Source organism: Sodiomyces alkalinus, assembly GCF_003711515.1.
Source record: "Sodiomyces alkalinus F11 unplaced genomic scaffold SODALscaffold_8, whole genome shotgun sequence".
NCBI lineage: Eukaryota > Fungi > Ascomycota > Sordariomycetes > Glomerellales > Plectosphaerellaceae > Sodiomyces > Sodiomyces alkalinus.
This window is the reverse complement of record NW_021167086.1, coordinates 502,062-512,105: the sequence shown is the minus strand read 5'-3', so window position 1 is coordinate 512,105 and position 10,044 is coordinate 502,062. Positions and strand designations below refer to the sequence as shown.

The 10,044-nt window shown below is 57.9% G+C and overlaps 3 protein-coding genes across 3 annotated transcripts; 2 read left to right on the top strand and 1 right to left on the bottom strand.

The window, feature by feature from the left end:
* Nucleotides 1–203: 203 nt before the first annotated feature.
* SODALDRAFT_335038 (barren) lies at nucleotides 204–3,695 on the bottom strand. Its single transcript, XM_028612370.1, has 4 exons — nucleotides 3,422–3,695; nucleotides 2,679–3,291; nucleotides 893–2,569; nucleotides 204–788 (listed from the first exon to the last, which is right to left on the bottom strand). The coding sequence occupies exons 1-4, from the start codon at nucleotides 3,505–3,507 to the stop codon at nucleotides 513–515; spliced, it is 2,652 nt and encodes an 883-aa protein (XP_028464637.1). The 5' UTR covers nucleotides 3,508–3,695; the 3' UTR covers nucleotides 204–512.
* Nucleotides 3,696–4,229: 534 nt separating this feature from the next.
* SODALDRAFT_335036 (hypothetical protein) lies at nucleotides 4,230–8,376 on the top strand. Its single transcript, XM_028612369.1, has 2 exons — nucleotides 4,230–7,382; nucleotides 7,570–8,376. The coding sequence occupies exons 1-2, from the start codon at nucleotides 4,669–4,671 to the stop codon at nucleotides 7,901–7,903; spliced, it is 3,048 nt and encodes a 1,015-aa protein (XP_028464636.1). The 5' UTR covers nucleotides 4,230–4,668; the 3' UTR covers nucleotides 7,904–8,376.
* A 168-nt stretch (nucleotides 8,377–8,544) lies between these two features.
* SODALDRAFT_335034 (phosphomannomutase) lies at nucleotides 8,545–9,908 on the top strand. The gene is made up of 2 exons (XM_028612368.1): nucleotides 8,545–8,883; nucleotides 9,004–9,908. Exons 1-2 carry the CDS (start codon nucleotides 8,776–8,778, stop codon nucleotides 9,712–9,714), a joined length of 819 nt encoding a protein of 272 aa, XP_028464635.1. The 5' UTR covers nucleotides 8,545–8,775; the 3' UTR covers nucleotides 9,715–9,908.
* The last annotated feature ends 136 nt before the right edge of the window (nucleotides 9,909–10,044 follow it).

The following is a 10,044-nucleotide window of genomic DNA, read 5'->3' as shown; positions in this document are numbered from 1 at the left end:
GCAAGTAAACGGCTATACCTACAGCTACCTTAGGCAAGAGCAATGTGCATGTCTTATCGACGCCTCATCCTAGAACTTACTCTCATCAGTGGCTTGACTCGCTTGAGCAGGGAGGGCTACGAGAGGATACATACAAGGACAAGTATAAGCAAACACTTTATTCGCACACGAAGAACTTTAAGGATACACGACATTGTTCAGGGCGTGGTTCATCTTCGGCTTCTTATAGCAGTACACAGAGGAATTCGTAGCAATCGGGTATGGAGGTTTCGAGCGATCCGTCCAGCTCCCACCAAGAGCAGAGTAATATATGGAATAAGGTAGAATCTCTAGCTCCGATAGTATTCCGACACCATAGGTAAGGTACGTTGTAATGCCGTAGGCCAAATAAGACTGGAAAAAAAGGTAAAAACAAAAAAAGAATGGCTGCATCCCATCATACCACCTTATTCATCACAATCATCTTCCCAGCCCAACTAATTTATAAACAAAAACAAAACCCCTCGCCCAACTTATTCACCGCCGGCCGTAAGCTCCGCCGTCCAATCCTTGCGAATCTCAAGCTCTGTAAGCTCCGGCGTCTTTTCGATGACGAGCCCCTTCTCGTTGGCCAGGTGCAGCAGGCAGATGAAGCAGTAGCTCGTGGAAATATCCTCCATCATCGGCTTCGGGTATACCGACTGCAGGTTATTCATCACGGTGGTGAACTTGAGCGTCTTGTCCTTGTCCACCTCTGGCTGGGCCTCTCCTGATGGTGGCGGGGTTAGGAGTCGGGATGAATTTGCGTTCTAGAGGTGACGGTCAGGTTAGCCCAAGAAAAGGAAGAAGAAGAAGAAAAAGGGAAAAAAGGAAAAAAAGGGGAAAGAAGGGGAAAAAAAAAAAAAAGGCATACCGTAGCTGCTGGCTCCAAACCCATGCCCTTCCAAATCTCCTCCTTTAGCCGCCGCACGTCAACCTTCTTCGCCGTCCGCGCGTACTGGACATAATCAGGCCGCACGCGCCGCGTCGACGTCACCAGCGTGGTCCCAAACGCACCCATCGTATTCGTCACGGTCTCCCCGTTCAGCAAGGCCGTCATGCCCACAGCCCCGGTCAAGCCCGCCTCGCCCTCGACGCCGGGGGAGAACTGCTCGCGCGCGTCCGCAAAGTCGAGGCCGCCGCCGTCGTCGTCGTCGTCGTCGTCGTCGTTGCCCAGCCCGCCGGCGAAGGGGAGCGCGTCGTCCTGGAAGAAGTTGGCGTCGTAGCCCCCACCGTCCGGCAGGAACCCCGCCGCCGTCTCCTCCCCGGCGCCGCCGCCGCCGTGGGCCGCCGGGTCCTTCTGGTTCGCCCAGAAGGCCTCGTCCATCTCGGCCCCCGGGGGAACGTTGTCCCTGTGGCCGTTGCCCCCGAGTCCGGTGCGGATGCGCCGGCTGCTGAGGCGCGCCTTGGGTTTGAGGAACAGGTTGAGCAGCGACCTCGAGTTGAAGTGCTTGTCGTCCGGCAGCAGGTTCCGCGACTTGGATTTCCAGTCCTTCTTCGGCATGGAGATGGCCGAGTTGCTCGACGCCTGCGTGTACAGCGCGTCGGCCAGGGTCCGGTCCATGGGCGCGGCAAAGTCCATCTCGAACGGCTCCTTCTCCTTCCGCGTCCGGGTGGGGCCCGCCGGCTTGTCGGCGTCCTTGATCTTGCGTATCCTCCAGTGCTCGGCGCTGGTCCAGTTCTTCTGCAGGGCCTGGTCGAAGTACCCGAGGATGTCCTCGTGGAGCTTGTCGGGGTTGTTGTTCTTCCCGTGGGCCATGGACACCATGTAGTCGCCGGTCGCCTGCCCGAGCGCGTCGCCGCCTTCTCCCCCGCCGTCGACGGCGTTGTACACTCGCATTTGCGGTTCCAGAGCGGCCTCCTTGGCCCAAGCCTCTCCGCCCTCGCCGAAAGCAACGTCGGCGGCTCCCATGTCGAAAGCGCCGAGGCCGATGCCGTCGTCGTCGTCGTCGTCGAAGCCTGCAGCGTTATCGCCGTCGATGAACATGCCGGACTTGTCGCCGAGGTTCAGGTCCGGTGCCGTGTGGTTGTCCGGGTCCTGGTCGCGCCAGTCCTCGGGCGCCTTTAAGAAGGGGATATCCAGAGAACCAGACGCGTTGCCGAGTTCGAACGTCTTCAAAGACGGGCAAATGTCCAGCTCGTCGAGGCGGCCCAGGTGGGGGAAAAAGCGGGCACCGAGGGCACCCAGGTCGATCTCGACGTCGGCGGCTTCCTCTGCCTCGGCCAGCAGCTGCTCGTGGACAGCCGAGGCGTCTGGCGTCTTTACGTCAACATCGTCCTCGTCCATATCCTCGTCGTTGTCGTCGGCGTCGCTGCCTTTGTTCCGCATCTTGGACGTTTGCGCATCCTCCACGTCGTCACTGCTGTCGAAGACAATGCGGCCCTGGGAGTCGATCATGAGATGGTTGAGAAGCAGACCCTTTGCTCCCCCCTCGTCAAAATCCGCCGATGCTTTCTTGAACAGGGGGTCGACGGCGAATTCCAGTTCGAATTTCTTCAGCTGCAATGAGGCGAAAGAAGGAGCCAATGTAGCCTCCGAAGACCGTTGCGCCTGTGGGGGGGATCAGAGTCGTCAGTCAGCTGGTTCACGCGCGCCCCCTTCAAGGAGTGCGTAGTGCGTACAGCCAGGGCTCGTGAAAACGGGGAGGCTAAACCGGTACCTTTCTCTTGGGCTTCTTCCTGACATTGCCATCTTCGTCGACTTCCTCCTCGCTCTCCTCGCCCTCCCCGTCAGCGTCATCCCTGTCCTTCTTCCTGCTGTTGCTGTCGGCGAGACCGCTAAGCAACTTGCCCGTCTCGGTGGCGACACTGTCGACTCGGCTGGTGTAAATCTTGACGCAACCGTCCAGGGTGCAGCTCGCCTTCTGGAAGTTGACGCCGTCGCCCTCCTTGAGAAGGGACATGTCATGGAAGTAGTCGATCAGGGCAAAGTTCCACGAGTTGGTCGCGTTGATCTTGTTGTCGGTGGCCATCTTCATCCACTCCTCGAAATTGGCGAGGATCGGCACCCGCTTCATAGGCGTGACGGCGCTGCCGCCGACCACGATGTCGTCGTCGCCGTCGTCCCGTAACCGTTGGACGCGACCGCCGCGGGGCGTGCGAGGGACCGAGGTCGGGGAAGCGTTCTCCATGTCGTCGAGGTTGGCGATGCTTATTTTCCGCCCGGGCGTGCTCGATGCGGCGGCTTTTAGTTCGTTGAGTTGCTTCTCGTGGCGCGCTTGCCTCGAGTGCATGCGCTTGGCCTTTTCCGAGACATCGTCGTTCAAGGGTATCCTACGGAGAGTGGTTTGCATTGTTCAGCTTTTTTGTGTCGCCGCTGTCGTCGTGGGCTTTGGTTTTGTTTTGTTTTGTTTTGCTTTGCTTTGCTTCTTTGGTCGGGGGGCAAATGGGCTTCTCTACTCACTTGATGGGGGAATTCTTAAAGGGAGAAGCGGTAGTGGATGCAGCCCGGGCTGTCCCTGAGCGCGGTCCTTGGGCGACTCTAGGCATCGTCTGTGGTCGTTGTTGATGTCGATGCCGGGGGGCAGGTTCGTCGGTCGCTGTCGCCGTCGCAGTGGGAGTCGCAGTCGCAGTGGAAGTCGCAGTGGAAGTCGCAGTGGCAGTCGCAGTCGTTATCGGCCGTGCTCACTGTTCGAGGGAATGGTACCGTCTCTCGAGTTGTTGCAACCCGCGTCGCCTAGGCCTTGTGTTGTGGAGAAAGTAAACAAACCCCGGCCCAGAATCACATTCACATTGTTGTGGCCTAACAGATTAGGCAAAAATGTCCAGCTTCCGTGGGGTGTGTGGCTGACGAGCAGGTACGTACCTTATTATTACCTAGGTACTGATAAAGTCTCTTCCTTAAGGTACCTTATCTATGGAGGTACCGAAGCACAGTACCGAATATAGTCCTCCGTACTCCGCCGGTACCTAAGTCTGTGCACTGCCACGATGGTATAGCAGTATGAGTACGATAGCACTGGGAATGATGAGGAATTGATATTAGGGCCAAGTCCAGGTTACCTTGGATGATCCTGCCACCTTCTGTCAAACTTGTAACCAGCTACTCCGTATTCCTCCGTACAATAAGGTACCTTAAGGTACTTCGTATGCTAAGGTACCTAGGACATCAGGTGCTAACCCTCACCTTAATGGACAGGTACCGGTAGATAATAGGAAAACCCTCTCGTGAAAACTTCCCTTTTCTTGCTGCCTGTCCGAGCCACCTCGGACGTTACACCTCAGCTTGAAATAAGCCCATGAGCCTACCTATGAACCCATCAATCCTTTCTACTCTAATTATTTTATGAACATCTGTTCTGTCGTCTCTCTCTCTCTCTCACTCTCACTCACTCCTAATTCGCATTCGCATTCGCATCCGCATTCGCATCCTTATTTCCGACTTGCTCCCAACACTACCGTCCGCGAATCCAATTCCTCTCCCTCATCGCCTGTCCCCCATCTCTCGCTTCTCACGTTACCTAGGGTGTTTTTATACCTACCTATGGACACTGTCTGCATTCATTCTAGGCACCACAGCTCATATTGAGACCATCTACGAGCCCAGCACATATCCGTGTGCCTCCTATACAGGCAACAGACGTGCGTGTGGGTGTTCAACAGGCGACAAACATCATGCCGGCAGCCAGCGACCGACTTTGACGTCAGAGAATGACCGCCTCCAAAATTCGAGGAGCCAAGCCAAGCTTGCGGGCGTTCTACGCTACCGCCTTCATCATCAGCTCTCTCGCAGCCTACTCCTTTATCGCGCCGCTCTTCTCGCAAGCGCGACTAGACCTCGACTCCCCGTTGCTCGTCTCGAGAAGCGCCCGACCTAAGGACTGCCACGATGTCCGCGACGCGCTGGATCAATGCGCCTTCGTCAAGGCCTACTGCGGTGATGACGAGGCCGGTCTCCTCTCCTACCTCACGCCCTACTATTGCGGCTTTTCGCACCTGCGCGGCATCGCCTTCATCCTCCTCGTCTGCTGGCTGGGCCTTCTCTTCACCACCATCGGCATCGCCGCGAGCGACTTCTTCAGCGTCAACCTGAGCACCATCGCCAGCATCCTCGGCCTGAGCGAGAGCTTAGCCGGCGTCACCTTTCTAGCTTTCGGCAATGGGTCCCCGGACGTTTTCAGCACATTTGCCGCCATGGGCTCCAACAGCGCCAGCATGGCCGTGGGAGAGCTCATAGGCGCGGCGAGCTTCATTACCGCCGTGGTGGCTGGGTCGATGGCCGTGGTCCGCGAATTCAAGGTCGGCAGGAGGACCTACATTCGGGACCTGTGCTTCTTCATCGTCTCCGTTGTCTTCACCATGATTTTCTTGGCCGATGGGTACCTGCACCTCTGGGAGTGCATGGCCATGATCGGCTACTACGTCTTTTACGTCGTCTGCGTGGTGGGATGGCACTGGTTCTCCACGCGCCAGAGGCGGAGGCGCGTCCGCGACGCCGCCGCCAGGAGCCATGTCTACGGCGCGGTCGGCCACCCCAATGACGAGCTCGCCCCGGTGCCCTATCGAGATGAGCCGGGCGACGACGAGGCCGGTCCTGTCGGCGGGGGGAGCAGGGCCGACGAAGCGGACATCGGCCTGTTGGAAGCCGGTCCTCGTATCGAGATCGACGGCCATGAGATCAGCGCTGGCGACGGTTCCCCGGAAGAAGACGAACATCTCGGGACCAAAGTGGCTGCCGAGATGACCAGCAGCATGCGCGTTCTCCGTCCGCGAGGGAGACGAAGCACAACCATCACTCCCATCCGGCCCAGTCTCGTAGGCGCTTTGGAATTCCGTTCCGCCTTGGCACAGTTGCAAAGGGAAAGCAACTTGAGGCTGAGACCCGTGTACGGCCATAGGGCATACTCGGATTATCATGTTGAAGGCAATCGCAACAACCGTACCACGGGAGGAGCAGGGGCGTCAGCAAGGCACGAACATCCCGCCGCCCACGCCCATCTCGGACACGGTGAGGCTACGGGAAGGAACGGAAGGAACGGAAGGAACCGGGCCCTGTCGGCAAACGACGTGCCTCCCTCCTTCCGCTTCCTGCCATTGCCTGCCATCGAGAGCGACGCCGACGCCGGGCCTAGCGGTACATCTGCGTCTACTTCGCCGCCGCAGGGACCCAGCCCAGGCAGGACGCGCAGTCCGTCCCCAAGTTACCAGATTGGAGGGAACCTAGCGCCGCCCCCCGTCGATCCGAGCGTCCCGCGGGTCGACGCAGCAGCGGTTTCACAGCGTCATACCCCGCGTCTTGTGATACCCGAGTTCGGCGCTGCTGCTTCGGACAGCGGCCGTTCTTCGCCCATGTCCCCTTTCCCTGCGTTCCAATACACGGACTCCCCCTTGCTGCTCACTCCGCTGCCGCAAGAGCAGCATGCCGACTCTTTCCCGCAGCCTACGGCTTCCAGGTTCGAGGCTTCCCTGCCGCCGCCTCTGCCAGTATCCGAACCTAGACCTGTCAAATGGTGGCCGCACTCCGTCCTCCCCCCGCCGCACGTTCTACAGACCATCCTGTTCCCCACGCTCCAAGGGTGGAGGGAAAAGACGGTGTGGGACAAGTTGGTGAGTGCCATATCGGTCCCGAGTATTCTACTCCTCGTCATCACTCTCCCGGTCGTCGAAACGGAATCCGACGATTACCTCGACGGAGACTCGCCGCATCCGTCTCCTCTCCTCTCCGATATCCGTCCCCAGCCGGTCTCTGTACGACCACACGCCGCCATCGCGCCGGAGACCGAATGGCAACGCTACAGACGACACAGCACGCGGGAGCGATCGAGATCGCCCACCAGCGGCTCGTTCCATCGCACGTCGCCCGTACTCATCGCCCTGGAGCCTCCAGGCGACGACGACGTCACCGGCGCTGGCACTGGCCTCAGCCAGGGTGTCGAGGCGGGAACGGCGGGAACGGCGGGAACGGCCGCGTCGGAGAGCGACGCCGCTTTCGAGGCCGAGGAGGAGTCGGCCGGGTGGAACCGGTGGCTGGTGGCGCTCCAGCTCTTCACGGGGCCCCAGTTCGCCATGCTGGTCCTCTGGGCGAACATGCGGGAGGACCTAGAGCAGCCCGGCAAGACCCTGCTGCGGATGTTCCTTTACACGTCGTTGGCCTCCCTCGTCCTCCTGGTCTTCCTCCTCCTCACGACGAGCCCCAACCGGCGGCCCAGGCATCACTTCGTCCTCTGCTTCCTGGGGTTCGTTATCAGTGTTGCCTGGATTTCGACCATCGCGGGCGAAGTGGTTGGGGTGCTCAAGGCGTTTGGCGTCATCTTGGGGATTTCGGAGGCGTTGCTCGGTCTCACCATCTTTGCGGCGGGTAACAGCGTTGGCGACTTGGTTGCAGACATGACCGTTGCCCGTCTGGGGTACCCAGTCATGGCGCTGTAAGTGTTTTTTTTCTTTTTCTTCTTCTTCTTCTTCTTTCTTCTTCTTCTTCTTCTTCTTCTTCTTCTTTCTTCTTCTTCTTTTCTTTTCTTCTTCTCTTTTTGTCCTTCCTTCTCTTGTTCAATAACCCTCCACTCTTCTCGAGCATATACACTGACCAGGGTCTCACTTTTCCTTTTTCTACAGCTCGGCATGTTTTGGCGGCCCCATGCTCAACATCCTCCTTGGCATCGGCATCGGAGGAGTCTGGATGATGATGAAGGCCGCCGATCACTGGAAGAAGAAACACCCGGACAAACCGGTCAAGTACAAGCCGTACCAGATCCAGATCGACGGCACCCTCATGATCTCGGCGGTCACCCTCCTCGTCACCCTCCTCCTGCTTCTCGTGGTGGTGCCGATGAACAAGTGGATGCTCTCGCGCAAGATCGGGTACAGCCTGATCGCGCTCTGGGCCGTGGGCACTGTGGTGAATATCGCGGTTGAGGTGACGGGGGTGTGGACGGATGTGACCTCCTGATGGCTTTCCCTTTGGGATGATTACCATACCGGACTTTTCCCCCCTCGTTGTCTGGGGCAAGGCTGAGCCGTGTTATGATAGGAATGCCGTTTATGGCGTTGCATAGCGTGCGTTGAGAATTCAAAAGTCGGGCTTTTTGGCTTGTTCTGTTTGTCCTATCAGTCAGTTTTAGTCCTGTAAGTGCCGCGTAGTGCTGCTTAACAGGCTATGACAAGTAAGCGGAGACTGCGGAGTGCCCCTCCAACCCCTGAGAGTGTCGGTGAGGGGCAATGAGGGGTCAGCAATACGAGGGGATTGGGTGTCTTTCTCTCGTCCGAGGAACGGGGTGCCTCGAAACAGCAACTCCGCCAGTTTAGGTGGGCTAAGGGTGAAACGGGTGATCGACCAGTCCGTTAAGGTAGTGATAGGTACCTTTGGGGAAGCTACCGCTAAAAGGCCCCCGGAGACAGGCCAGGAACAGGACATTTCAGAGCACAGCGCAATTCGATTGGTTGCATGGCGTGTACCTGATGTACGGAGTACCTATGTGGTATGTGCGAAGTACCTTCACGTGGTGATTACCTAGCTGCGTGCCAAGGTGACCTAAACGTACTACATACGTACCATGTACTAACTGCAACATGGAACGCGGGGCAGGTGCAAGCTCCATCACGTCGAACTTGGAATTCTCTGGTCTTAAATCGGCAGGAACGTGTTGCTTGACCGCTTTCCTCCCTTTCCGCTCGAACATCACGGTGATATCCCCCGAGCTCGACTGTATTCTTGATCGTCTTCTCCAACCAACGAGATACTTCCTCTCTCCTCCTCTTCCGCCTCTTCTTCCTCGTCTCAACAGTCTTCGTCTCACTCTCCTCCATTGATCCGCCGCCCTCATGTCTGCCACGGCGCATACCCCCGACTACCCTCCCCTCGAGGACCGGCCGATCAAAAACACCATCTGCCTCTTCGACGTTGACGGCACCCTCACAGGCGCTTGCAAGGTAGGCCATCAACCAGCCATTCCATTTCTCCCGTTTCCCCTGTTTCGTCCTGCGTCTCTTCGGTTCCACTGCAGTAGTGCATACCTGGCTAAGAACGGGATAATGTCTCCCCCCTTCTAGGATGTCACCCCGGAGATGACCAAACTCCTCGCCGACCTCCGGCGCAAAGTCGCCATCGCCACCGTGGGCGGGTCCAACTTCGCCAAGCAGCAGAACCAGCTGGGCGCGCCGTCGAACACGCCCGTGACGTCCATGTTCGACTTCAACTTCGCGGAGAACGGGCTGGTGGGGTACAAGATGGGCGCGGCGCTGCCGACCAACAGCTTCATCCAGTGGATCGGCGAGGCGCAGTACCGCGAGCTGGTCAGCTTCATGCTGCACTACATCGCCGACCTGGACGTCCCGGTCAAGCGCGGCACGTTCGTCGAGTTCCGCAACGGCATGATCAACGTGTCGCCCATCGGGCGTAACGCGTCCAACGAGGAGCGCAACGAGTTTGAGCGCTACGACAGGGAGCACAGGGTCCGCGACGCGTTCGTCAAGACGCTGCGCGAGAGGTTCGCGCACCTCGGCCTCACGTACTCGATTGGCGGCCAGATCTCCTTTGACGTGTTCCCGAAGGGGTGGGATAAGACGTATTGCCTGCGCCATCTTGAGGCCGAGGCAGAGAAGCCGGGGGGTGTCAAGTTCACCACGATCCATTTTTTCGGGGATAAGACGTACGAGGGCGGTAACGACTATGAGATTTATACCGACCCCCGCGTCACCGGCCATAGTGTGAAGAGTCCGGAAGATACCATGCGCATCGTCAGGGAGCTCTTCGACTTGTAGTCTTGTGTACAGAGGAAAAGGGTTGAAGGAAAGGATCTTGGGTGCGCAAGAGAGCGGCGCAGTAATCATATAGAATCTGACTTGGGCCAGGCAGGGAGGACTTGCAAGACAAGGAATACACCTGGCGCACACATTGCTTTAGCATACAACTTCAGACAAGGAGAAACATGAATTATGAGATGATATATTCCAGTTTCGTATACGCCCAGGCTTGTTCCATGGTATTGATTGGTCTTAATGGACACTTGGAGCTCTCCTTGTCCCTTGACCACCAAAGCGAAGCTAGTGCGATACTTGCATCGACACGATGTAAATGGCAGGATGAAAGGT

Bases quoted from the DNA above. Each gene is read 5' to 3' on its own strand.
- SODALDRAFT_335038 (XM_028612370.1), bottom strand. From the start codon at position 3,507: ATGCCTAGAGTCGCCCAAGGACCGCGCTCAGGGACAGCCCGGGCTGCA. The intron at 3,292-3,421 runs GTGAGTAGAGAA...CACTCTCCGTAG, and splicing joins TTTAAGAATTCCCCCATCAA to GATACCCTTGAACGACGATG. The intron at 789-892 runs GTATGCCTTTTT...CGTCACCTCTAG, and splicing joins GTTTGGAGCCAGCAGCTACG to AACGCAAATTCATCCCGACT.
- SODALDRAFT_335036 (XM_028612369.1), top strand. From the start codon at position 4,669: ATGACCGCCTCCAAAATTCGAGGAGCCAAGCCAAGCTTGCGGGCGTTC. The intron at 7,383-7,569 runs GTAAGTGTTTTT...CTTTTTCTACAG, and splicing joins GGGTACCCAGTCATGGCGCT to CTCGGCATGTTTTGGCGGCC.
- SODALDRAFT_335034 (XM_028612368.1), top strand. From the start codon at position 8,776: ATGTCTGCCACGGCGCATACCCCCGACTACCCTCCCCTCGAGGACCGG. The intron at 8,884-9,003 runs GTAGGCCATCAA...CCCCCCTTCTAG, and splicing joins CCCTCACAGGCGCTTGCAAG to GATGTCACCCCGGAGATGAC.